We start from the raw sequence: 27,903 nt of genomic DNA, 5'->3' as shown, positions 1-27,903 counted from the left end.
AGGCCAAATGGCACAACAAGTAAAGGCTAATAAATGGTATAAAAATGAACAAATCATAACATTATGACAGGTTGATCGTTGCCAGCAGCTTCACAGCTCAAGCTTGATGCTCTGTTAGACCTGTTCCTTCTCTTTTCTCTTCCACTCCTGCAACAACTTTGACTGAATTAAAGGCCAGAACAATTAAGGCATTTGACCAGCAAAGATAAGCTAGGATAGAAGTATCATCAAGGGACACGAATGTCAATAGCAGACTACCGTTTGTCAATAAAAACATTCCAGAGATGCAAATGCTCATGACTCCGCTCTCCACTAGGCTGTACTGACTCCCTTTGTACAGGGCTCTTCCAAAGCCCAGGCAGACACTCCGGGGAAAATTAACCCCAGAAAACCAAGCTTGAGCTGGGAAACATTGAGGCAAGGATCTGCATCACTGAAAAAGGAATCACAATACTGTGCTAGATGACAGAGAGATGTTACAGTCATTACTTCATTTAATATCTACACTTCTTTTTCTTTGTAGCAGAGTGATAGAAATCAAGACTACACAATTTGAATTTATCACTATCAATATGCTTCAGTTGTTTTTTCTAGGACAATATGCAGTATCTAGTAACACAGGACCTCACAAGTCACATCACCCTGAGGCAAACTGAAAACATTTATTATTCTCAGGGCAGTACTATCCAAAACCAGCGAGATCAGAGGCACAGTCCCTAAACTGAGGCCGTTTGCTACAACAAATGATAGAAGAGAACATTAAAAAAACCTCAAAATAAAACACCACAACCACAGGAACATTGTTAAGATCAAGCAACCAAAAGAATAATGAGAGTAAAAAACTGCAAGTTATTAAAATAGCTAAAAAGCAATTAATACTGCTCTGCCAAATTAATTAACTGATTTCTCAACTATGCTAAAAGGAGTATGTTTTCCAGCAAGGGATTCCTATGCTTAAGTAGGAGTGAAAGTACTTAATAACAGAAAAATATTATAAAATCAAATTACATGAAAACTTTATTTAAACTTAAAGTTTTAGTTGAAGACATAAAACATGAATATCTGCCATTCTACTTTAACTGAGGAAAATGTTCTTGCTCAAAATACAGGTTGCACAGATAAAGGAAGTGCAACACAATATTAATTTAAGAAATCTAAACACTGTGAAAAGATCCATTTAGTAAAAAAAAAATCAAAATATTTTATTTTATAAAAATAAAATTATTTATTATTATTATTAAAAATAAAATCAAAATAGTATTTTATTGTTTTAACTTCTTAGGCTTACAAAAAATTCCTGGGGATGAATACATATTTATTAATCATTTCAACCAGACACACATGATTTAATCCTAATTATGGGGAGTACAGCACAAAATACAGATATTTAAATAAGTAGTTTGACAAACAGATCCTTTGTGACTACTACTGCCTGAAGAAAACTTGAACCTACAGGACATTTGGGTAAGCTGGCTCTCACAAAACTCAACCAAATCTATAATAAAACTTCAAATAGTATATAACATTTCTATGAATAAATTGTAATTATTACTATTCCACTCTAAAAGGTACTCCAAATATAATAGATCACTGCAAAGAAGAGATGAATATTGTCATTTTCAAATACCATAGAGTGACATTTAGTAGATACACTTTTATTTACATTTTACACATTTTTAATAGCCTTCTGTCCTTTCCAAAATGACAGCAGTCCAGAATTCCTAATGCTGAGCCCATAGAAGCACCTGTGTGAAGGAGACCTACAGAGGTGCCCGGCCCAGCCCTCCACACCAGGGAACAGAAAAATTGAACATGTATCATTCTCCCAATTTGCTTTTATTAAAAAAAAAAAAAACAACAAAACCCAGAACAATGCCATGCTAGAGGACTAGGTGGTGCCAAATAGTGAAGAAAAATTACTGTTTTTAACACCTAATCTTATCAGCAAAATCCACAAATGTCCTCAAGATTTAGACTTACTAGCACAATGAGTTGCCTACCCATTATCACTTGTGACTTTTCTGCTGCAAGCCTTATTTATAATATTTGGTTTATGATCACTATTCTTGATAAGTGAGAATCTTTTCTACTGTTACAAGTCAGGATCAGAAACAGTACACCACTGTATTTTTCAAGTTGTGTTCCAGATGTGTCTCTTCGAAAATCATACTGAACATCCCTTAGACAGAGCAAGAACTAATCCACACATCTTCCCAGAAACCTGAGATGTATTTATTCTTTCTTCTGTGTTTACATTACATTTGCAACCTCACAATTAAAACAAAATACTTCAAAATTTGTTTTGTTATAAAATGATGGCTGCCAGTCATCAACTGCCACAGGCAACTGGAGACCAACACTTCAAATGCATGTCAAAGGGAACACACTACACTCAGTTCACCCCTTTCCATGCAAATATACTCTACTATTGGGGTAAATATTCCATACATGCTCTTACTGCAAACCCTCTCCCTAAACATCTTCCATCCTCCTTCAGCTTTTACTTTCACTATTCTAAATGTGGGGAAATGCTATTTTGCTATTCCAGCTGGAAGTAGATAGAACCATTCTGTCTACAGCAGGCTATAGAGCAAATCTGCCATGTATTTATAGAATAATTCATTTTAGCATCTCAGCCAGCTTTATTTGTTTTCTTTCACCATCCAGTCCTAAACACAGACAGTAACAGATGCTATGTTGTTTGGTTAGCCATGCTACAACTCCTTTGATGTGTAAAATGTCTGCTGGAAAGTAGCTATAGCCAGGGAGGTAGCCACAAATTGCAAGCAATACTTTCAAACATGCTTTACCAGTGTAATTTAGTTTAGTAACCAACTGTTACTAAAATAATTTCAAAATCAACTCTACGAGTGCCACTGACAATAGACATTCATACCATATTTATCAGTGAAGTTTGTATAGAGACCTAGTTTGATCTTAAAGCTAGTTTGAAATTCTGATCTTGAACTTCAAATCAAAAGAATACTTTGGCATGTAAATTTTTGTATAACCTTGTCTTAAAATATAGTTTCATGCTAACACAAAACCAGTGAGAAATCAGATTCAGATGTCTTAGTATCTGCTGTGCAACTGAAACCTAACACGTAGAACAGTATTTCCACAGTTTTATCTTCTGCAGAGAAAAGAATTGGCTGGATTTTAACCCACATTTTGACAGCAGACACAGACAATTGCTGGATACCATATGATTATAGCAGCTTAACACTTAATGAGGAAACAACAATGTGCATGTTCTTGCCTTGTTACAAGACATGACAAAGTGTGCAAGCTGAAAATGCACTGCCTGAATTTATGAGAATCGCATATCAGTCTTGCAAAGTAGTGCTCAAATTTCACTCTGAATCAAGACACAGCAGAGGCAAATGGAAGTATTAATGAAATCTAAAGAACAGTCAAAAGTAGAATTAGGAGAGATATACAACATCCTGAGAGTCACAGCTGCAATTTATCACACACAGAAAAACACCTATTTCAAAAGGATTCTTTGTCCTTCCTGAACCCAAATAGGATGCTAAAAATCTTATCTATGGTTTTGAGAATATTTTTCATTATGTCAGTGTTCATTTAGGAAATTCCAGCCTTGCAAAGTCTCTGTTTTATTGTTCATTCTCAGCAGTGACGGCACAACTTTCTTGGAGAATGTACTGGGAGTCATATCTCTGTAACAATGTGAGTTTTCTCTACTTAAATTTTTCCTGTAGCTATTTTTAACCATTTCAATAGGGCTTGCAGCACAGCTCAATGGCAGTACCAAAACAAATAGCAAAAAGCATTTGGAAACATGGGACCTTGTAATAAATAGGCAGAAAAATAATTATTCTTTTGTAGATTTCATTTTCTGTCCACTCACTACCCAGTGAGCAGTTGTACAGCTGTGGAAAGGGGTTGGGAAGGCTGTGGATGGTACCAACCCCTTGGTAGTTAGGACAGCTTATCTGTAGTCTAACACACACAAATTACACACAAGGAACTAATCTGCCTTCCACCCTTCAGGCTGCATTCACCAGAGAGAACTCATTGTTCAGGAAAGTAAAGAAAACATTTGTATCATGGTTATTGCCTGTGGCTTAATTCATTACAGAGGAAACTACAGTCCCACATGTTTAAAAAAAAAATCACCTCTTCTGGTAGGTCAGCAAACACTCCTGTTTCACACCCTGATGTGTTCCGATTTCTCACATTTAATCAAATTGTATGTTCACATGAAAATATCACTGAATGAATGTAAAGCTAATTCACATTTCATGAACCTGTATGCATAGAATTAATATTACTCATTATGAGCTCTCACTTAAGGGGGAACATCATTAAAGCTTATTGGCCTGAGGGAAAAAAAGAACATGAACTGGCCACCATTGTCTCTGACATGATCACTTGTTCTCATTTTATAGATTGGGAAAGAAAGTTAGAGGCACATGTACTCCTCTATGCAGATCAAATAAAGCCTTATGAAAGATCTGAGATACTACAGCTCCACGAAATACATCTTGGAAAAGGCAACAAGGGAAAAGTGTATAAACTTGCTCCCAGGCATGTTAATTCAAGAGTTTTAATACAAACATCTTTTATTTGCTCAAGAAAGGGGGGAAAAAAAAACCATTCTGTTTTTGCAGCTCTTGGACTAACCTGACTGTACTCATTAGATAAGACTTGGAAAAAAACTTTCATAAAATAAGTGAACTAAAGACTACCTTGTGTTTCTAATTTTCTGCCATGTCTGATGCTTGCTACAGGCTGTCTTTTTTTACTTTATCTTTACTGTTACTGCTGAGTATACAGGAACAACCATTTTTTCTAGTTTAAGAAAAAATCAAAGACCATTAAGATATATCCTCCCACTTTACACAGAATTCCTAACTGCATCCTGGATGTCATGTTATTTATCAACAACCATGTCAGCAAATAAATAATATAAGCTACACAACATTTAACGCTTCTAAAGTCACATTTTCCCACTGGGGTTGTATTAATCTTCCTGAAGCCAAAATTAATATCCTCCTGACATTTAAACATCCTGATAGATTATTTAAAGTGCATATTATGAGAAATCAACAACAAAATATTGAATCTTTTCTTTAATCCCAATGAACACAAAAGGCTGTGCCTAAAGTTTTCGAAAGGATTCAGGAAGATTACTCCCCAAACTGAACAGATTGCTAGTAAGTCAGCATCGCCTGTGAGAAATTTTGAAAGAGGCAGGCCTGCCTTCCCCCCCCCCGCCCCCCCAAATTAAACTGGAATTACTGAATGAAAGATAAATGACAAAACATATACAGGTATTTTGGGTATGCAGAAGCATTTCCATTCATAAGTGTCACATGTGGGTGTTTTGAAAAGCTGCAATTTAACACTAGAAGCAAATTGCTACAAATGCAAAATGCCTACAATTGAAAATAAATGCCTGTTGTTAAACTGTAATCCCAGTAGTCAAATCTCCACAGCATGCTTATTTCACAATAATCTAAGTTCTGCAAGCTTAAACAATCTGTACACATATTGTACTACAATTCCTCAGTGCAAAAATCACTGGCAAATTATGCTAATGATTCTACTTCTGTTGCAATCAGTCACAGTTTCAGTTCCCACTAAATTACATCCGTGTTCAGGAAGTCACAACCACCCTCTGAAACTCCCATGGCAATCTTTGCAGGTGCACTCCTGCAGTAATTTTTTATCATTTTCTGGTGGGTTTGGATTTTTGAGGATTTTCTTTTTTTTTTTTTTTGACTGCTTTTAATTTAAATTTTATGAAGTTAATTACTTGACCTCCTCCTTTTTCTTATTTTTTAAGGGGTGTGCACCCTTTCAAAATTGTTCGTGAGACCTGTCCATTTGAAAAGAGAGACCAAAGGAGCGGAACAGAAGGAGAAACACCAAGTACCTTAATTTACATGGCCTTCTGCCTACAAAGACTGAATCATCTCCATCATGAGGCTGATAAAAAAAAGATCCTATGAAAGATCATGTCAAGGACAATTGGAAAGTCAGTTGCTAAAAAAAGCATGCCTTGGGTGAGATTAATTTGTCACAATTACAACACTGACAACACAAAAACTTACATCAGACAGATGCCTAAAAGAAAGAATCAGCTAGTCAGCGTGCCCTAGAGCACTCATCTCACTTTAGGGTGAATGACTGCACCCTCAAGTGCATTACTTTTAAGTTATCTACATGACTAGCTTATATGTAGATGTCTGCAATGTAAATTTTTAGTTACATGAGATTATTCTCAGCCCATCATCTCATATTACATTGCACTATATTATTTTCCATTGAAAGAAAGATACACTTGTTAAATTTAAGCACAGAAAGTGAAACTCTCTCTTTATTCAAGCTAAATATCTTTTCCAGACCAACAGATGTATAAAACTTAAAAGCTGTAAAGCAAAGGATGCCCATCACTGAACAGAATACTAACCATTAAGAACATAATTATTAACATCAAGCACCCACTCGTTGAAGGTTATCACGTCAATATATAACCACAGGTGTTTTTCAAAAAGCATTGGTCTTTCTAATAGTAGAGCTGAAGTTCCTTGCCTTTTTAATTTCATGAACGTTCTGCAAAGAAAGGTGTAAGAATGCTTAGCCTTAGAAAGGTGACAAGGGAAGTAAGGGAATATCCTAAACCTAATTTCTTGCAAATAGTCCAGAATGTCACTAGTGAATTCTGAGACAGAGAGATTATAAGAATCTCTTGTTGAGATGAGAACCTGACAGCTTTTCACCTAACTACTGTTTTGTAGACATGCTCCAGTGACAAAAATAATTTGAATAAAAGCATGGCAAGACCAGGATGACACAGCAACTCTGAGTTCCAAGACATGAGTTTCCTCATTAACTGGTAAATACAGCCTGGTTATCAAAACAGCACTAGACAGAGGTACTAAAATCATCAGATCACCTTCACTTCTTACCTGTGTTGAAACCCTTGGAACAGAAAGAACGTGTAAGAGCACTGGCCAGTCTGCCTAGGCACGCTATCAGAAATAGTTTTGGTAGAGACTATGAACTGCTTTTATATCAAGTGCAAAAAATTTTGGCACTACTTATCGATACCCAAATCAAAACAGAGCTATGTTGACAAACCATGGCTCTGAAAGATGTCTTCTAGGACATTTGTGAAAAAAAGCAAAGGCACTTGGAGTGCACCAGAATATCGGGAGGAGATCAACTACACAACTGCAGGTAACAAAGTAACCACTTCAAAAGGACTTAGAGGTGCCATTAGGAACAGGAAACGGATTAAGGAACTATTGTGAAGCTATCACATCAGATAACGCTTCATACGACCATATGGAGAGTGCCGAAATCTTTACCTACAATTTCGCAAGAACTTTGTACTGTCAACAAATAAGAATCTGCATTTTGAACACTGGATGTGATTGTTGGCATTTTGAAGGACTGGAAGAAACGCTTTTACAGAATGAACTCCTTTATGCAACAGTGATGACAAACATGATGGAAGCACAGGCTGTCTCCTATTCTGAGGACAATAGCTGGAAGCATAAAACTTGCTGAGAGGTGGATGTTAAGAATAAAATACAGTGTAGGGCTGATAGGTACATAAGTGTATGCATACACACTCACCCAGTACAGCCAGGTTTGCAACTCACACAGGTTGAGTCAGAAGTTAGTTATGCAAGTGTTAATGGCATGATATGTTACAGTTGCTCATTTAAGTCCTATCCAACCAGAAATCCATCCCAGAGAAGAAAAGCAACTGAAGTCCTAATTAATTTTAGTTAATACTGATGATTTATGACCGAATTCAGGTCAATGCCACATTTCTGAATGTTTGTTCTATTAGAGGGATTAAAAATCCCACAAACAATTTTACTAAGACTGAAAGACATAAACTGGCAGTTCTCTTACAGTGAAATCTCTAGACAGAAAAATGGGAACAGTTTCATCTCATCCTGCAGAGAACAAAACCAACTGTTATTATGATAACCAGGATTACTAATGGGAGAGACACCATCGTGAAACCAAACACACGAATGGAGACATTCAGCTCTCTTCAGTCCAAGATGGCTAAATCATTGCTTCTGTTTGACATTAGAAGAGCATTTTCTCACAAACTTTTTGCCTCTGAGACAGTTCTGGGGTTTCCACAGAGAAGCAGCAGAGACCATTTTTTGTCAAAGCAGCTGCAAGACTGCTTCAGAGCAACAAGTATAAAGGAAGCCTGTAGAATGACGACCTAAGGAGTCTCAAATATTCCGGCAGCAAACTCTAGCCCTCTGAATGTCTGTCTGCTATGATCTGATGAGCAAGGTGCCCCAAAAAGCCCTTCAAAGAGACAGTAACAAACAGCAAAAGCAATGCTGGTACTTAGAGAGGAAGGTTCTGACTCAGGAAGCCTTACTTCATTTTACCTCCATCTGCTTTAGTTAGCATCAGTGAAGAAAGAAGTGTCTTTTCTTTCCTACCTCTTCACTGGTTGCATGTAAAGGTCTGTAAATCTCACCTTCTCTCCAAAGAAACAGAAAATTAGGATGCAACACAAGTACAATTTAGGAATCTGAGTCTCCAAGCGCTGCCCTTCTAAACAGCTTATACTTGTGACTACCAATTAATGGGGATTTATAAAGTCATGTGAATCTGGTTTTGATGAAGCACAGGACAGCTACTGACTCACAAGCTTGAACACAACAAAAACCATACAGGGGTCCTGGTAAATATGTATATTCATGATTACCCAACATGGACAAAACAACTTTGGAAATGGGTGATCTCACAGCATGTTTCTTTTTCTATCTGAAAGTCACTTGTACTGAGAAATTTTATTTTTGGAGAAAAAAAATTAGAATAAAAACCAAAAGTATCAGCAAGAAATAAGCAGAATGCAAAATATTATTTAAATAGCCAAAACTGCATGAAACATTAAGTTGTTTCGAATTTTAAATTTACGTATTTTTCAGGAGACAGTCATGCCAGAAATGTAGATCTTAAAATGTTAACGTGGAAAGACTACAGACAAAATTTTACACAAATGAAATGTTCATTTCATAAGCTGGCATCAATAGCTAGTAACTGTTCAGCAGACAGAGAAGAGAATTTAGAAGACAGCTAAGTGAGGCAAATAAAAAGCAGTTGCAAGGGCTGTTTCCTGACCACTTTTAGCTATGGGGTGAATCAAATCTAGCTAGCACATTACACAGTAAGTGTGTGACTACATAAAATCTACTGCCACAATCTTTATCTCATGCTGTTTTACCTTCCTTTTCATCTGCACTGTCAACTGAAAAAACATATAAGATGGTCCAAGTATCCCATGTTACAATCTACACTTTCAGGATTGAAGCAAGGCATAGAGGAAATAGAGAACACGTGCAGTTAGTGGGTATTATGGCAAGGCAAAATCTCTCTTGCCTTGAATTGCTATAATACATATGTCCACAATATGAACATTCAGACAGAGATTTAGACAAGAATTTATATTGTTTTAATAGGCTAAAATGTATTTTAAAAATCTGGGGAAAACACAAGCTTTAAAATTGAGATTTTAATTAAACTTAATTAAAATATTCATGTGTCTATCACATCATAAAATCTGAATCCTGTATCAATACCAAGCAAGTAAAGTACGTTAAAGCAATTTTTTAAGTCTCTGACATGGCTGCTTTTATGAAATACCTTTGAAACAACAACATTAACAGTAAGCTGGTCAGTCCCTTAGAAATACAAAATTAATCCTGAAAACAAGGTTATGCTGACAACTGAACTATTTTCATCAGAGTGTCATGGTATGTAACCAAGCAGATGAATTAGCCTACTTCAAGTCAACTATAACCTACAACACTTTATTTCCCTGTAAGAGATGCTGTAACACAGACCACGCAGTCCCTATGGACTCCCATGCAAATGTACCTGGAGAATATCACCTTATTATAGTCTTCCCAAGATGCTCCTTACTGAATACCATGACCACACAACAGCTGCCTTTACATGAACCTAATTAAAATAAAATAATAAAAATTGTAGACTGTATTAAAACATCTGAAAAATGTGAATGATTACAGACAAGTGACGTACTTAAATGGTTTGCTATGAAAACCATGCCAGGCACTCTAACTGGTACCAAAAGACAGCTAACACAGACAAAAAAGTGTTCATTTTTGAGCAGTTATGGTTTTAAATATACTATAAAAACTAAAATGGTAAATAAAAGGCTGTTTCTTTCAGTTTGAATTTCTAATCTTCTCTGTGGAATATTTTTCACAGTGTATGAACTCACATGTCTTGTTTACCAGCCAAAGCTGCTCCCCCTTTTTTTTCTCCCATCAGCAGCCTGCTTAGCCTCCTGTGGAGAGACTGTGGATACTTCCCCCAGGCCTAACCACACTCAAAATTTCTTGCAGCTCTGAAGTTAAACTTTCAATCACCTCTTATTTTTTTGTTGAATACATCCTCTTGCACATCTTCAGTGGGACAACGTAACTGGACAGTACAATAGACTGAGATTGCAGAAGGAAAAACAGACAGTAATGAACTGACAGCATCCCCCTGCACCACTGGCTGCAGGGTAAGGTAGACAATTCAGGAGTTAAGTTAAGCCCAGGAAGAAGGGTGTAGGGAAGATGATTTTAAGACTTGGGTTTATTTCTCATTAAGCTACTCTGATTTGACTGGTAATAAATTAAGCTAATTTCCCCAAGTCGAGTCTGTTTTGCCTGTGACAGGGGCTGGTGAGGGATGTCTCCCTGCCCTTATCTCAGCCCATGAGCCCTTTGTTATATTTTCTCTTCCCTGTTCAGCTGAAGAGGGGAGAGATACAGCAGCTTTGATAGGTGCCTGGTGTCCAGCCAGGGTCAGTCCACCTCACAGCTGTGGTGGTGAAAGCCCTAACTTTATAAACATTTACAAAGTAATTACCTTTTGTGCAGCAAGATGGAGAGCAGTCCTTCGGCTGCGGTCAGCTCTGTTAACATCAGCTCCAGCCTTCAGCAATGCCTCTGCACACTCCAGCCTGTCAGCCAGCACACAGTACATAAGTGGAGTTCTTCCAAACTGGTCCTCTTTATCTTTCAGCTCAGAGTTTCCTAAATAAAACCAAAACAAAGTGCCCACTTGAACCAGTAAATTATACCAGTATCGAGCTAAAAGCAGTACTTTTTTATTAAAAGGCATCTTATTATAATATGAACAGCAGGTATCTCATTATAATATGACTGGAGTGAACAAAAAATGGAGTATGTGATAAACTCAGTTATTACACTTCATCTTACCTTTACTGACAGCTAAAGAATATTTCAAAATACATTTACAGAAAAAAAGTACATTCAGAAAACATAAGTTCCATGAACACACCTACCATCAGTAGCAGTCTGCAGTGGCATAACTACAAATAATTTTCAAATAGTTACACAGATCTCAGCTACACAGATTAGTTTAAAAAATACCAGCAGTACAGAAACCAAACAGACCTCCTGAAACGTGTAAACACTGTAACTGAAACAAAATTTGAAGCCTACTCACAGTAATGTTTATTTTAAAAGCATAGATGTCAATATTACATCAATACCATTATTTACTTCAGGGTACCTTACAATATGTAAACTACTAAAATACTTCTCAAGCTTTATTTAATTGATAAGGTTAGTAAGGCAGCAATCTGAGATTCTATTCAAAAAAAGTCAAAACACTATTCTTATTCACATTCCAAAAAACCCTCCAAACAAAGCAGTTTCACTATAAAGTTTCATATTTCCATGATGTCACCACATAAAGGCAAGCACCTTTAACTTCATGGGTATCAACTACCCCACACATCCAGATTCTCCAGATCTCCAATGGACCAACATTGCCTACAGTTACCTAAGGAACATTGAATTTTACAGGCAAGTTAGTTTTCCTTTTTAATTATTCTTTTGTCTGCATGACTGTTGATGCTTCAAAAGCACTCCTGCAGAGGCATGCTGCTTCTTTACACAGTCCTTGCTCTCTCCCAGCATATTATACTTATCTACATATCCAGTAATTTTATTCTTAATTATAATTTCTATTGATTCACCCAGAAGAAGACTCAAGCAGATTAAATATGAATCAAGGGGGATATCAAGAATTAAAATTCATTCCCTACCAATCAAGCCACTTACAAAAAACACTGTCAAGTAGGATACTGCCAGTCAGAGAAATCATTTATTCACTCAGTACATTTTTTAGTTCTTTTAAAACTATAGAGTGAATACCATGTCAATCACACGATTCACTCTGCAACACTTTTTTTTTGCCTTGAAAAGTGTGATTTGCATTGAGAAAAGTCATTTAGCTCTGGAAAAAAAAAAAATTAAGAACATTTCCAAACTCCTCTGTGATGCAGATATAGAAAAATTCTTTTTATTCTTCAACCATGGCCTCGTCTTCTCCGATTGTCACTTCACCTTGACAACCCACTGGTTTTACAACTAATTTTTATGCCACTAGCAATTTACTAAAGACGAAAACAACAAAGAAACAGCCCCCAAAAAACTCCCTCAAGAAGTGTCCTACTGACCTACATCCAGGAACAGGAACAGGAGGGTTTTTGAACACCTTTTTGCATAATAATACTCACCTTCACACTGCTATTTAGCCTGCTCCTCTGCATAAATTGTGGTCCCAAGCATGATTTTACATGTCACTGTTCCCAACCAACAAACCAGATTCTCTAATTAACAAAGTACAGTCAGGTGCTCTCCCAGTACTAGTTCAACATGGTCACTTAGACATCACTAAACCACATTTCACTGCTAAGTTTTAACATAACCTCAACAGTGTCCGAAATTGCTTGAAGCTGATGGGACTGATGGGACACTCAAATATATTAAGAGAAAAACATAAACATTCATTTCTCCCAATAAGACACAAGCACATGGGCTTATGCTCAGATAACATTGGTTCTTGAATCAGCAGTGTCCAAAACAAGCACTTCTCTCTCAAATTCCAGTTCCCTTTCTGTTACAGAATGTTAGAGAATATATATATATATAAGATTAGAGACTAACGACAAGCAAAAATGGCCTAAAGCTCAACTGCAACATAACTAAATAGAGCAACAGACATCTATGTTCATTTTCAGTTCTCAAAAAGTGATGTAACTGATGACAAGGAGTTTCCATGACTGCATACAGTCTGAGGGGAAAAATGAGCAAGAGCTTCAAAGCTTGATGCTAGTAATTTGCCTGAAGCTCCTGCACTGTTTTTTAAGGTAAAGAAACTGTCTTCAGCCAGCAGTAGGTTTTCTCCTGTTGCTTACCAGGGCTCTGTAAGGCCCTTAGAATGATTAAAATCCTGTGAGCATGTCCCTAAAAGGGTCTTTGCCCTCAGGCTAAGAGAGAAGACAAGGGCTGGGAACTACCATTATCACCATCAGGTGCTAAGAGGAGACTAAGCTGATGAAAGTCACTACTCAGGACGCCTTGTGAACTTCACAGCTGCAGTAAAGTACTGCTTTCTGCAATCAAGAAAGCACAGGTAGCCTTCAAAGCATTCACATATCAGCGTACCTAAAATGTGCTTTGGCAAAAATAAATTCTTTTCACATACTTGCCTAATAAAGAATGTTTTTTAGATCCCTCCCCTTTTAGAATCAAAGTCCTCAGCCCACCACAATATGCATTCCATAAGCTTATTGCCAACAGAGGTCGTGAACACTACAGAATCCAGGGCCCAAGTCCAAAATTTAACTCTCACAGCTGTACTTCAGCACTTCCCCACGCTCTATGCAAGCAGTCATATCACACTCTTAACATTTCTATGCATTTATCAAACCAGAACAGGAGAATGGGCAGCAGGAGAGTGTGAATTCTTCCTAATTATTAAAAGATAGGCCATTTCTTGTCACATGCAAGAATCTTGCCTGCTGTAATACCTGAGATTTATTCTCTCTCTCACAATGTAGAACAGGCAAGAGGGAAGTAGAGAGGAGGATCAAACAACAGCACACAACTGCATATTTGTAAAACAGTTTAGTCAAAATTTACAATGAAACATTGCATCAGAGATTTAGAAGCATTTGGATGCAAGCAATGCATGATAAGGGGTTTAGAATGAGGAGCTGGACTGAACAGACACTTCAGTATAATGAGTATTGTAATCATTATTATGTTCTTCTAAACAATTAAAACAATTAGATACCTCTTCCCAAAGCATAAAATGGAAAATTATCCTCCAAATACAAAATTAACTTTTGCTTGCTTTTTCCCTAGGATCAAAACCATACAGATGGATTTTAACACTGAAGAACTGTCAATTAAAGACATGCTCAGTGTTGTGTAAAACACAGGAAAGAAAATACTGTGAGCATTCCCCAAAGCCCAAGAACATACAATTCTAAAACAACGTGATACAGTACAGGACAACCCATGCAGTGCAAACAATTAGCACATTTCTGTTAGAATACTGGTTATACAATTAACACTTGGCATGTACTTTATGGTATTTAACCCACAAGCTTTTTGAAAAGTCCTGTGAATAAGCATTAGCAGCGGTTAACATCCAGAGATACTTTTTCCAAAGCCCCCTTTCTCTAAATAAATTTTCTACTTACCTTTGATTCTGTCCGTGCCTCTTTCTGGCACAGAGTGTCAAAAGGAACACATTATCCAGAACACACTGTATTATTTCAAATACCTCCTCCTTTAAAATTCATCCATACCCTAATTATATGCAAATAAAGCATCTATGTTTGTATACAGCCACCAAGCCACAGATGGCAGAAGGAAAAAATCATGAAAAAAGGTTTGAGAGGCTGCTCTAAGAGACCATTTTGCTAGCCTCTGCCCCTCCTATGTTGATAACTGAACAGGGAAAGCACAAAGAGGAAAGTAACAATGAATTTAGGGGCTAAAAGGTCCTCCCTGAAAGGAGGAGAAAGTCAAGACTTTCCTTCACTGCATCCAGTGCTAGCTATGTATCCAAGAGGCAAAGCTTGGCTGTGTTAGAAAAGTGCAGTTAAGCAATCCAGCACATACATCACACATAACGCTGGAGTGCTGTCCTGAGTTAGCTGCTGCTGCTGAGTGCAGTCATGAAATTCACTGAATAGCACCAATTGCTCAATTTGCTTCTGGCAGCAAGTTATATTTTCAACAGGGACTGGTAAACAGCTAAAAATATTACTCTAATGCATTCTTCCTCTGCTAGGCAATATGTGAAGTTTTGGGGTTTTTTTCCTTTTGGTCCAGTTCTGGCAAAAGTAAGGTCTGTGTCATATCCTGCCGAAACATGGCAAAGCAGAAAAGCCAAATTTTGCTAATACAGCAAATGCTACAAGGATTGTGCAGTTTTCTCTCCCATGCAAAAGTAAAATAGCATTTTTGCCTTGTTGCTGCATGATCATCATTAAAAGAAGAGCAGTTTCCTTATCTGGTTCTAATGGCTGTTTTGTGGTATATTTAACAAGATGTACCAGCAACAAGAAATAATTTTTCCTTCATGTTTCCAGAAATACGTCTTTTGGCTCTGAAATTAACAAAGAAACGCTGAAGTTAGCAAAAACTCTTTGTTGCTTCTTCAGGATTTGAAAGTCCAGACTTTTTTCCACCTCCACATGCAGGCAGAAGGGTTTTTTAGAAACTTGGGTATTTAAAGCTACTTCGTAGTTGAATCTCACACATTTCTAGAAGTATTTCTATATCATCTGCTGTTTATAAAATGTTTTAAAAAGAGCAAACATTTAGCATTCAATGCAAACAGTATATGTTTGAACCATCACATGACAAAGTAAAGTTGAAGGCCCAACAAAGAATAACTTTCAACAAGTGCACCTTCTATAAAGTCAGTTCCCTTAAATGTGTTCCTTCTGGAGCCTAATTAGCTCTAGTTAGGTTTTGAGAAAATTAGATACACCTTGTAAAGAAGGGCCCCTTACTGCTTTCTGTACAGCCTGGACAACAGATCCACGCAGGCCTTCACCTTGCCTTCAGCACAGGTCAGCTGAAGATACATAAAGAAACCTGACTGCTGGTTTCATGCTATCAACATTAAATCCTTCACACACATTAAAAGTGACAGTAAGTGGCATAAATACAGACTGTGCTTCTTACTATTTCACAGTTCTCCAACCCTTGCTAAGCTCCAGGAACAGGATTTTCCAAAAAACGCTGAGCAAATAGAACTTCTTCAGTATCACCTGGAATTGCATTTAATCAGAAGTTCTGAAAAATCCAAGTCTTCACCTATCACATGGCCCTCCAAATATATGCAAGACTGTTTTTGGAACATAGAATATATACTGCTTTTGAAAACTAATAACCTGGAATGTCATATCATTCCAGGACAGGCAAAATCCTGAGCTTTTTAATGGATGGGAATTTTTTTACTTCAGATTCAATAGGACTAGACTCTCACATTTACCTTTAATTCTCTTGGGAAACACTGCCAGTCTATCAGAATCAAAGTAACAAATACGGCTGGCTCATTTTGTTCACAAATACTACACTGTGACAAGACTTCAGAAACTATAAAAAATTATCTGTAAAAACACATTTATCAAATTTCCCAAAAAGCAATTCAAAAAAGAAGCATTTGCAGCCAAAGTATTTCGGCATGAGGCACTTCTCCAGAACTTCAAATTCCCTGAAAGGGGTTCTATCACTTACCAATTTTCTATTTTACTTCACAAAGAAATACCAATCAAAGGCAACTGGCAATAAAAGGTAAGAAAAATCAGTCATATTTTCTGGGCAACATTTATTCTAGAAGCACATGTAATCAAGAAATCAAAAATATCTTAAAGATCAGAGCTTTAAGTCAAAACCAAAGCGCTTCAGTTCTGAAGTAATCCAAATGCATCTACAATGAAAACATTTACCTGCTATTAGCTTTTGGAGGGTACTCTTATCTCCATTAACAGCAGCAGCATGCACTTCAGATGCTAATGAGGAACCACTGAAGAGGCAGTTTGCTGAAATATTCATACTCTTTCAAGGTATTACTATAGGTCAGATCTGTGTCACCAACATTTTTTGTAGAAATTCAGTTCTAGAAAAAAAAAACAAAACCACATTAATAAAACAGAATTATTTTCATAATGAGTAATTAACATTATTCAAACAATGCTAAAGAGAATAAACTTCTGTTAAAAACAGAAAAAAACCCATGAGTTTTATCTGTGAATTAAATCTACCTCTAGCCAAAATTCACCAGAAAAAAGCCTTCATTAAGAAAGATATACCTATATATTGTAGTTTCATTGCTTTAAACACAAATTTCAGTCCATAAGCTCTGCCAAAGTCTGTAAAGTGTTTCTCTACAAATCAGACTGTTCTTCAGAATGTTGTCACGCATGCTTTAATTCAGTAACCAACGAAGTTTGGTATCAGGTATCAACTTATTATAGTCCTGCAGTATAGAATCACAGAATATCCTGAACTGGAATGGACATGCTGGGACCACTGAAGTCCAGCTCCTGCCCCTGCACAGAACATGCCCAAGAGTCACACCATGTACCCAAGAGCATTGTACAAACTCTTCTTCAACTCTGCCAGGCTGATGCTGTGAACACTTCCCTGGGGAGCCTGTTCCAGTCCCAACCATCCTCTGGGTGAAGAACCTTTTCCTGATATCCTGCCTAAATCTCCCCTGACACAACTTCATGCAGTTTCCTTGGGTCCTGTTCCTGGTGATCACAGAGAAGAGACCAGTGCCTGCTGCTCCTCTTCCCCTCACAAGGAAGCTGTGACTGCAGTGAGGTCTTCCCTCAGTCTCCTCTTCTCCAGGCTGAACAGATCAAGTGACTTCAGCTCCTCATGTGGCTTCCCCTCAAGGCCCTTCACATCTTCGTAGCCCCCCTCTGGACACTCTCTAATGGCTCTTATACTGTGGTACTCCAAACTGCCCCCAGTACTCGAGGCGAGGCTGCCCCAGAGCAGAGCAGGACAATCCCCTCCCTTGCCCGGCTGGCCATGCTGTGCCTGATGCCCCCCAGGACAGGGTTGGCCCTCCTGGCTGACAGGGCACTGCTGACTCATGTTCAACTTGCCATTGACCAGTCCCTTTCCATGGCACTGCTTCCCAGCATCTCATTCCTCAGTCTGTCCATGCACCATACAGGGGCAGAATCCAGCACTTTGCCTTGTTAAACTGTACACAGTTGGTGAGTGCCCAGTCCCCTGACTTGTTGAGGTCTCTCTACAGGGCCTCGAGGGAGGTAACAGCTCCTCCCTATTTTGTATTATTTGCAAACTTGTTTAGTATCCCTTCCAGTTGCACATCCGAACCAATAATGAAGATACTGAAAATCACAGGGCCGAGGATGGAGCCCTGCAGAGCCCCACTAGTGACAGGTCCCCAGTCGGATGGCACCCCATTCACTGTGACCCATTGTGCCCAATCTGTGAGCCTGGTGCTCATGCATCACGATGCATTGATCCAATTGCGTATTGGAAGCTTTGTCCAGGAGGATATGCTGAGAGACAGTATTGAAAACTTAAGTGAAATCCAAAAAAGATTCCATCAACTGATGTGTCACCTGACCTTACTTCCACTGGGCATACACCTTCTTTTTTTTTCCATTAGCTCCAAAGGAAGATTCCATGTCAGCCAAGCCAGCCTTCTACCTCATGTGCTTGACTTCTGACATTTTAGAATTGCCAGCTCCTGTGCCCTAAGGAGGTGGTGCTTAAGAATTGACCAGCACTGATGGACCCCAGCACCTTCAAAAGCATTTTCTCAGGGGATCTTACTATCTAGTCCCTCCATTTTCTTCACATTTTACCTCTCAATAAATAAAGTAAAATATAAGAAAGCCAGGGACAGCAGCATAAAAATCAGCAAATACCGAAGAATTTAGTGAAGCACCAGAAACATCCCAACAACATCAACAATAATTTTTCCATAAAACTGACTGCATACAGGAAAGAATTAATAATGAAAGATATTTATAGTTTCCAGATGAAAGCAGCAGTTATTTCTGCATAAAGTGTTAGTAAACATGCAGCTGAGAGAAGCAACCCTTTATCTCTCCAGCAAGCCCTTTATCTCTACTAAGCAATACTTAGTAAAGTATCGTGATTTCATTGAATGGGCTAATTCTGCATCAGAGAAGTTCTGAAATATTAAGAGGGACTACAAAACAAAAGCTTATAACATTCCTCAGGTATTTTGCTCATGTGTATAACAAACAGATGAACTGCTGTCTGGAAGATTAGCTTGATAAAGATCCTCATTAACAAAAAAGATGAGACATTTAGTCAATAAAAATCAAGAAGTAAGTAAAAAATCTGCTTATAAAATGCTACATAATTGGCAATATCTGTAATATGCATCATATTACTGGAATCAAGTAAATAATTCACTTTTCTTCTTTAAGCCAATATGTAGAAAAATATTAGCCTTCTCAAGTCACTTAAAATGAAGGGACAATAACATGGACAGCAAGGCCTCTTCAAGGTGTGTGAAATTTCATACCAAACCACGATATGTCTACTCTGCATTAAGCAGATAGCAAGAATTACATCATTTTTCTATTCAGCAAAACATGAGGTTGTTAAAATTTAAACATGATGGCACAATCATGCTATCAGATTTTATTGATACAGTTTCCAAGAGAAGACTGAGCTTTGACAAAATATCAAAGATTTTTCAAATGCCAGTTAGTGCACAAGATGTTCATTCTACAGATCAAAGAGCACAAGTTCTTAAGGTAGTAATAGCAGAACTGATAAAAGTCAAGTTTCAGTTTCAGACTATAAAAAAGACATGACTTCTATCTATGTGGGTGAGAGCATTTGCAACTCATGAAACTGACAGGCCACAAGATTCTTGCACGGTCACACGAAGTCTGAGGCTGTCAGGCTTTCTTTGAAACCAAGCCAGTCTTGACTTGAAAAAGGCTGATGTAAAAGATTTTGTTTTAAATGGTGTTACACCCTGTCTCCCTCCCTAGACGCGTGTGCATACTGGAAATGTGACAAACGCAAAGCGCAGCTTTCTGTGATCTTTTTGAGACAGCTCTGCAAGGTCTCGGAGCATGTGCGTATTCTGCAAGGTCCAGAGTTTTACTGGAAGAGGGCGAAGCCCCGAATTTTGGGTGTTCTTCATTTCCACCATTTACAACTGAGGAAGCGACAGAAGGCGCACATCTGTTGAAGTGCCAAGGGATAAACATCAACGATGACGTTCCACTCAAGCTAAAGTTTCCCAACCCTCCCAGCAGCCGCTCTGCCCCGTCACACACAGGCTTCCAAGCAGAAAGTTTCCTCCCAAACTCCGAGGACACGAAGACGACAAGGCGCACAGTGCCCAATTACCCCTTCCTTCTCACATTCCCTACAGCCAAACCCGTGCGCCCAGTTCCGGCGGCTGAAGGTGCAAGGCGGGATCCAAAGGAAACGCGGACAGCCGCTGGGGGCTCGCAGGGAGCGATCCGGAGCGGAAGAAGGTGCGGTACCGCGGGACACCCGCGCCACCAAGGCGGGAAGGGTTAACCCTGCCTCGGCCAGACCGCCAGAGCCGCCTCCCTCTCTCCTTCCTCCCCTCCCTCCCTCGCTTCTCCCCCGCCCGGCGCTGCAGCTGCGCCCCGTAACTCACCTCCACCCCGCCCTTCTCCACATCGCGCCGCCGCCGCCTCCAGGCGCCGCCCCGCGGGCAGCCCCGGTGCGCTCTGGGATCCACGCCACCTCTCTCTCCTCTCTCCCTTCCTTCTCCTCCCTTCCTCTCTCCCTTCCTTCTCCTCCTCCTTGCCCTCCCCTTCCCGGAACTACGGTTCCCGGCGTGCCCCGGGAGCGCGCGGCGGAGCGCGGGGCCCCGCGGTGGAACTTGCCCGGGTGTTTCCTGGCGACGGGGGGAAGTGGAGGAGCCGCCGCCGCGGAGAGTGGGAGCCGCGCTTCTCCCCTCCCCGCTCCCGGGCGCCCGATCTACCATGAGACCCGCCATCTTCCCGCTCCTGCCTGACCCTGGCTGCCTCCTGCTCCTCCTGGTAAAAGCCGCCGGCTCCCCCACTGCCCTTCCCTGCCCCGCGCCGGCTCGGGCAGGGCGGCGCTGGGGTGGCCGGTGGGCCCCGCTCGGGGCTCTTCCATCGCTCCCCTCCCCCGCCCAGCAGGTGCCGGCGGCCGGCGAGGCGGGAGCGGGGCCCGGCGGTGTGGCCGAGGCCGATAGGCTGCGCGCACGGGGTGGGGCCGCGCCGGGCCCGGGCCCGGGGCAGTGGCCGTGCGGGCGGCGCGGCCTCGCCCCGGCCCCTCGGGTGCCGGAGCCGGCGGGAACGGCCCTAACGGGGCCTCTCCGCAGCCCCCTGAAGGCAGGCTGGGGCCAGACGGGGGGCGGCCTCTTCTGCCGGGCAGCCAGCGCCAGGGCGGGAGGGCACGGTCCTAAGCTGCGCCGGGGGAGGTGAAGGTGGGACATGAGGAGGAATTTCTGCACAGCAAAGGGCGATTGGACGCTGGGATGGGCTGCCCACGGAGGTGGTGGAGTCACCGTCCCTGGAGATGTTCAGGAAATGACTGGATGTGGCACTTAGCGCCGTGGTCTAGTTGACACGGTGGTGTTGGGTCATAGGTTGAACTCGATTGTCTCAGCGGCCCTTTCCAGCCTCATTGATTCTGTGATCTTTACTTGTCAGACTACAGCTTTTTTTTTTTTTTTTTTTTTTTTGGCTGGCATTACATGCATGACCTAAGCCACCTTCCGGCTTTGCCAGTACACAAATGCAATCACTGATGTGTGTGCTTTGTGGAGATAAGTTGCCTGTGCTATAGTGTTGGGGTTTTTTTTGTTTGGTTTTTTTTTTTTTTTTTTTTTTTTTTTGTTTTTTTTTTTTTTACCAAACAGGCTGGTGTGGTGATTCTTACTTTTCTAGACACGTATTGGGCCAGATTCTGGGCCTTTCATAACATATGTGACTTGCAGAACTAAGGGGGACTTGTGTGAATAAATTTTAATGGGATTTTTCCTCTTAATATACTAAGGATTTTAATCAATCTGTTTCGAACATTTGGGAGAATAAAATGGGCCAGAAAACTAAACAATAATTGGAGTTAATGGTAGATAGAACTCTAGAAGTCCAAAGAGGAGTACAGAGTAATATAGCTGCTAATGAACAGATGAACTGGTTAGTAATGTGAGGACACGTCCTTAATGAACAGTACAAGTACTCATTGTCCCTTTGAAATGGGTACTTCTACCTGGGTAAGCTCTGGTTAAAGTATTATGAACTTGCTGTCATTTCAGGGTTAGAAAACACGTGTGATTGGTAGGGTTTGAAAAGACACATTTGAAATGTTTATATATAGAGAGCAATAGCATACTAAAACACTATATGAGAGACTGAAGTGAGCAACCTCCTACTTTTCAGTCACATCTGTGTAATAAAACAATATTGCTTATGTGCTAGATTGATTTTCACTATTATATCACAGACTAATGAGCAAAACCAAGGAGCATGTACTGTATAAAGACATCATGGAATGTGTCCATTAAATAGAAAACTACAAATTTGAAAAAGTGGGTGCAAGTTAGTGAGTTTTTCTTTCTTCATGCCACAGTCGATCAATGCAAATTAAATATGCATCAATAAGAATTATGTTTGCCAACAAAAAAGGAAACCAGGAAATAGCTATGATCTGCAACTTGTCTGTGGTTTCTTTGTGTATGGGTCCTTTAAACCCATTTCTAAGGTGATTTAAAAGAACTGTGTACATAAAACTTTAGGAAGACTACAGTTCAAAGTTGTTTTTTTAAAAAATACAATTAAATGTCATGCTATCCATGTAATTATTCAGTGTCATTTTATCAGCCATGGCCCTGTGTTGTAAGATGCCTAGTTGCATGAACCAAGCCAATGAATCATTCCTTCTAGAAGATCTATTAAGAGTTTGGAAAACTTGTTCTGAGCAGTCTGGGAGTGTGAGGGGATCCTCTTTCTTTAGAAGGGCTGAAGAAACTTTGTAGGAGTGTGTTGTTTGTTTTCTTGTGATATTCAGTGTCTGTGATAAACTGTATCAGATTAGCTTTAAAGTTCTGGTAACTTCGTTTTTCTTGTTACCAGCTGCTGTGAATACTTAAGAGCAGCAATGCAACTTGGCTTTCTGCTGCACATCTAAAGGATGTGCCACCTAGGGCAGGCTCTTGGAGCATGGCATATTCTGTGGATTAAGTGAATTTGTTAGTGTTAGACCAGCGGTTCACAGGACAGAATACACAATGATATGTTGCTGCTAAAACAGCTTACTAAGCTGGTCTTGCTTAGTAGTAGCAATGAAGTTATCAGGAATTCTTTTTCAGACTTTTGGATAAGCATTTTTTTTTTCAGATAAGAATTTAATATACTGCAAAAAAGAAGAAAAAATACAATGTTAAATCGAAAGAAATTCTCTTGTCTAAAGTTTGACAGTAGGCGATCACTACAGTTGTAGACAGCTTTGTGTCTCATGCTAATATTCTTCTTCCCTGAAGAACTTCCACTGAAGTTTGGGTTGACATGAGGGAGATTGACTGCCAAGGGATACCTGCAGTCCCAGCACAATTCTTTGCTCTTCCAACTTTTTAGGATTGTACTGGACTGCTGGTAGTTGAAAATAAATGGGCAAGAGGACAGGGGAGGCACAGACTGGCATGACCTCTATTTCAAGAGCAGAGTGAAAGGGTGAGCACTGCATGGCACAGGCTGTAGAGAGTCTTTTAGTTCGCACGGCTGGAATAAGAGATGCATAGTAATGTCATGGAGGTCCTTGGAGAGTGAGCTGTTTCTGCCTTGTTGGTATGTTGCTTAATATTGGGCAGGACAGATCTTTAAGATGAATCCAAGACAGTGGAATAAGTGCTGATGGGAGAGTGGCTCATCCCATTCTCCCCTAAGGCAAGGTGTGGCTCTTTGGCTTTGCTCTGTCCAATCATTCTGCATGTTTGCCTGTACTCAGTCAGGTATGCTTTGCCTTTAAAGAAAGTTCTAGAACAAGACACTGTTGCACATGCTTCTTCTGCATGTGTCTGAGAGGCACTTGTATTGCTCAATGCTTCCCTGGGAGGCTCATGCCTGGTGCCCCTGAGCAAAAGCTGTGACTGGAGGAAACCACCAACGGATAGTGAGGGAAATGAAGAGGGAAGTTCCTAACTGGAAAAAAGTACTGTAGAGTAATATTTTTGTTTCTTATTTTACTGCCTCTGCCTTTCATGTCTTGATAATATGACCAAGTACCCAAATAATGAAAGCAAAATGGAATAAAAATTGTCTTTTAACTTAGAGTTAAATGTGTAGTAAGTTGCCCAAAGAGAAGTTGAACTCTGTAAATTTTGTGTCTAGAGCTGTGCATTTGCCTCTCTCTGCATTTGTATTAGAAAACTAATTTTGTAATTGAGAATGCTGCTCAAAATACTATGTTCTGAATATGAACATGAGTCAGAAATTGAAATTATAGGCAAAATTTAGACCACTGAGCCTAATGAAATGGGTTCCCTTCAAGAGTAGCATAGAACTTCTGAGTTGTCCATCATTGCCATGATTTCTAAACAATGAAATACTAGGCAATTGAGGAACATTCCCCGTTGGAGAGGGGAAGCAGGGCAGTCTTGAATTCTTGTGAAGACAACTTGTATTCTTTGTGCTAAGTCTTATGATGGAAAAGTTTCCTGTTTGGAGTGCTCAGGAGGGAAGAGAGAAGAAACAACTGTTTCTTGGAACAGAAGACTTGAACAAAGCTGGAAGATGTATAAATGAGTTATTGACCATGAGATCTCAGAGATTCCATTGCTAGTGGCTGTGATGACACTCTCCTTGGTTTTTCTTTTGGTATCCTTATTGTTTGCCTCCATAATCTGCTTTGTTTTTTGTTTGGTTGGGTTTTTTGTGGTTTTTTGGCAGGACAGCTTTCTTAAGCAAGAGACTGGTCCTTATATTGCTTTTTCAAGATAGGAGAATTACCACATTCTATATGTTTTAATTAAACCTATTTCATTTGAAAGACTTAGGGATTATATGCTGCTATTCAGGAGAACCAATTTTTCACCTTGCAGACTCTTTTGTAAGCCTCACTTGTAGAGCTTCCAGATATTTTGTTTGCTTAAGGGCAAGGAATCATCTCATGCATAAGGCAAGTGTACAAATGTGCTGCACATTTTATACCAGACCTTTTTCAAAACCTCTTCAGTAGAGTCTAGAGATACATTCAAAACCAAGTGCTTTAATAATGGTTTAAGTGGGTTTGGATGCATTAGCAATAACTTGTTCGTTATTCCCCCCTGCCCCATTTGAGAGTGAGTTCTCTGGTGGTCTAGAAGAGGAAACACAGGAACATTTGGGGACATAAGCAGAAGCCATACAGGATGTAGAGATCAGAGCCTAAGGAATATTTTCTTCCAAAACTCCAAACTGGAGAAAGCTCCTGGAGAAGTAGAGGAGGAGAGGTGTGTTACTGAAAATTAGGAAAGGAAGTGAGATCAGATTTCGTTTTGAGAGTTCTGCCTTTACCCTTCTTTTCTCCCTGACATATCTTCCTTCATCAGGAGCATCCTAGCCATCAGTAGAAACACATGCAATTTTCTTTTCCAAAACTCTTAGCAATGTCAAGTGCTCATAGAGTCTAATTTTAAAAAGTTCATTGATAAGATTTTAGAAGTTTGAATAGCTTTGATTTTATTTTCAAATTCACTGTCTCTCAGGCATTGCTTTTTACATTGTTAAGAGTTATTCTGCAACGTTATCGGTGTACCGTGACACTAACTCAGAATGGTTTTTTCACTGCTGGTTGAGGATGCTATGTTTTTCCAAACCAGCTGTAGCACTGTTTCCACATTTAATCATGCTTTGGTAAAAGTGCCTTACAAAGAGCAACGAGGGATATTGGAAAAGAATTCTATAATTTTTTTCTACTTTTATATATGCTGCTACTGAGAAACTGACTACCCTGATAATACACCCTTTACAGCTAAGAGCCATTCATGCCATTAAAACATGTGCAAAGTTCCAGTGCTGTGTCATCCAGATAAGCACCTGTGACTTGGAGCTTCTTCTAGGAGCGAACCAAACCTGGAAGCTCCTTCACATGGACATTTAATGGTAGTGATCCACAAGATCTGCTCTTTGGGTGACTGGTGGGCCATAAATGTTGTCCTCTTAGTGGCACTAAGCAAAATGCGAGGTGCAGCGCTCTGTGCCTTAAACCACATAGTGGTTGGAATGGTGAAAGCAGTGAGGGCAGAACATGGTACATGATTACCTAAAGGCAGGGAATGCTTTCAGTAAGTAACTGGTAGTCATATATGCAGAGCAAGGTTCTGCTCAGCACAGTAAATCTCCTTTTCATCTGAACACAGTAAATCTCCTTTTCCTCTGTTCTTATGTTCTAGGTTTCTTCCCTCCCTTGTTTCTTGACCTGTGTCTGGCTTTAGCAGGAAAGCTTTGATGGAGGGGAGTATTGAGAATCTCACTGTGTTTACCTGATAGGATCAAGATGTAGAGTTCTGTTTTTTTGATTTACACTGGAAGTTTGTTCATTTAAATTTTAAAGGACTTCTTTAAGTTAACTGGTATTACTCCCTGCTCAATGCAAGACTAACTTGGATGGAATTGCTCAGGATTTTTTCCAGTTGTCTTATATAATTCCAGAGATGGGGTTCTGCAACTTCTCCAGTCACCTGTTTTGGTGTTGAATCAAAACTTTGTTGCAAATTTTCTTTGAAAAGTCTGTCTGGAGGTGTGGATTGTGTACCTTGTCTCTTGTCCTATCACTGCATGTTTGGGAAGAGTCTGGCTCTGCCTTCTCTATAGCCTCCGATTAGGTCACTGGTAGCAGCAGTAATAACTTTTCCTTAAGGGTGAACAAATGCAGCTGTCTCAGCCTCTCCTTGTGTACTCTGGTCTCCAGTCACTACTCACCTTCACAGCCATCTGTTGGGCTTCACTTCCGTATGTAAGTGTCTTGTACGGGCAGTCCCAAAGCTGGGCAGAATCCTTCAGATGTGCTCACTCAAGTGCCACGTGAAAGGAAAGAATCACTTCCCTTGGTCTGCTGGCTGCACTTTTGCTAACACAACCCCGTGTGTGGTTGTCTCTACTGCAAGGTCATGCTGCTGACTCCTGTTCAACTTGCTCCCCAAGACCTTTTCTGTAAAGCTGTTTTCCATCTGGTTGGCTCCCAGCCTGTATGGGGTCATTCCAACAGAGATACAGGACTTTGCCATTGTGGAACTTTGCAAGGTTTCTGTCAGGCCTCTTCTCCAGCCATTTGAGGTACCTCTGAATAGCAGATATTCCTTCTAGCTTATAAAGCACTTCACCCAGTTCCTGTATCCTTGGGGAGTTGCTGCGGAGGCGCTCTGTTCCATCTTTCTGGTCATTACTACAGACAAATCTTACACCCAGTATTAGTCTGGAGAAACCTCCTTAGGGGGCACTCAGACATGGTATCTTTGGTTACAGCCTTTCGAGCTCACCAGTTCAGCTGCTGTGTCACTCACTTTATAGTTCACTTATTCAGTTCATGCATCAACAGTTTAGGTGCTGTGTTAGAAGCTTGCTAAAGTCAAGGAAAACAACGTCCAGTACTCTTGCCTTGTTTACAGAGCTAAATGTCTTACTACAGAAAACAGATTGATTTACTTATTCCAAATATATGCTAGATGGATGTGGTTTCTGCAAAAGAAAGTTTGTTTCCATAATTTTCCTTGTGACCCAGGGAAAAAACGTTTGGTCTGGTTCTGTGCTCTGTGTACTTCCCAGTTGCTGAAGAACTTTCTAACTTGGTCTTCTTTTCCCTGGAACTCTGCTATGGGCTCAGACCTCATCAGTATAAAATCAGCCAAAGACAACATTGAGTGTCTAAGCCTTTTCTGTGTTCTTTGTCTCTATGTCCCCTGCTAGCTGAACAGCAGGTCTACAATTTTCTTGTTCTTCCTGTCTTCTTTTTGTTGCCAGCATACCTTAACATCCCTCTCTCAACTCCAGCTGAGCTAGTACTGCTGCCA

At 39.9% G+C, this 27,903-nt stretch overlaps 2 protein-coding genes across 2 annotated transcripts in view; one reads left to right on the top strand and one right to left on the bottom strand.

The window, feature by feature from the left end:
* The window catches only part of INVS (inversin), an 83,365-nt gene extending 62,740 nt beyond the window's left edge, over positions 1-20,625 (bottom strand). Inside the window, exons 1-3 of the mRNA XM_066184735.1 lie at positions 20,539-20,625; positions 16,820-16,989; positions 10,900-11,066 (exon numbers count right to left, since the gene is read on the bottom strand). Of these exons, the coding sequence (XP_066040832.1) occupies positions 10,900-11,066; positions 16,820-16,925 (273 nt within the window). The 5' untranslated portion in view covers positions 16,926-16,989; positions 20,539-20,625. The remainder of the gene's footprint in view (positions 1-10,899; positions 11,067-16,819; positions 16,990-20,538) is intronic.
* Positions 20,626-20,847: 222 nt separating this feature from the next.
* The window catches only part of ERP44 (endoplasmic reticulum protein 44), a 47,959-nt gene continuing 40,903 nt past the window's right edge, over positions 20,848-27,903 (top strand). The window contains exon 1 of the mRNA XM_066184788.1: positions 20,848-20,926. Coding sequence (XP_066040885.1) covers positions 20,870-20,926 — 57 coding nt within the window. The 5' untranslated portion in view covers positions 20,848-20,869. The remainder of the gene's footprint in view (positions 20,927-27,903) is intronic.

Source organism: Chamaea fasciata, unplaced genomic scaffold (assembly GCF_029207755.1).
Source record: "Chamaea fasciata isolate MVZ Bird 193981 ecotype frontalis unplaced genomic scaffold, bChaFas1.0.hap1 SCAF_1, whole genome shotgun sequence".
In the NCBI taxonomy this organism is placed as follows: domain Eukaryota; kingdom Metazoa; phylum Chordata; class Aves; order Passeriformes; family Sylviidae; genus Chamaea; species Chamaea fasciata.
The sequence above is the reverse complement of the archived record's forward strand: the minus strand, read 5'-3'. Positions and strand labels throughout refer to the sequence as shown.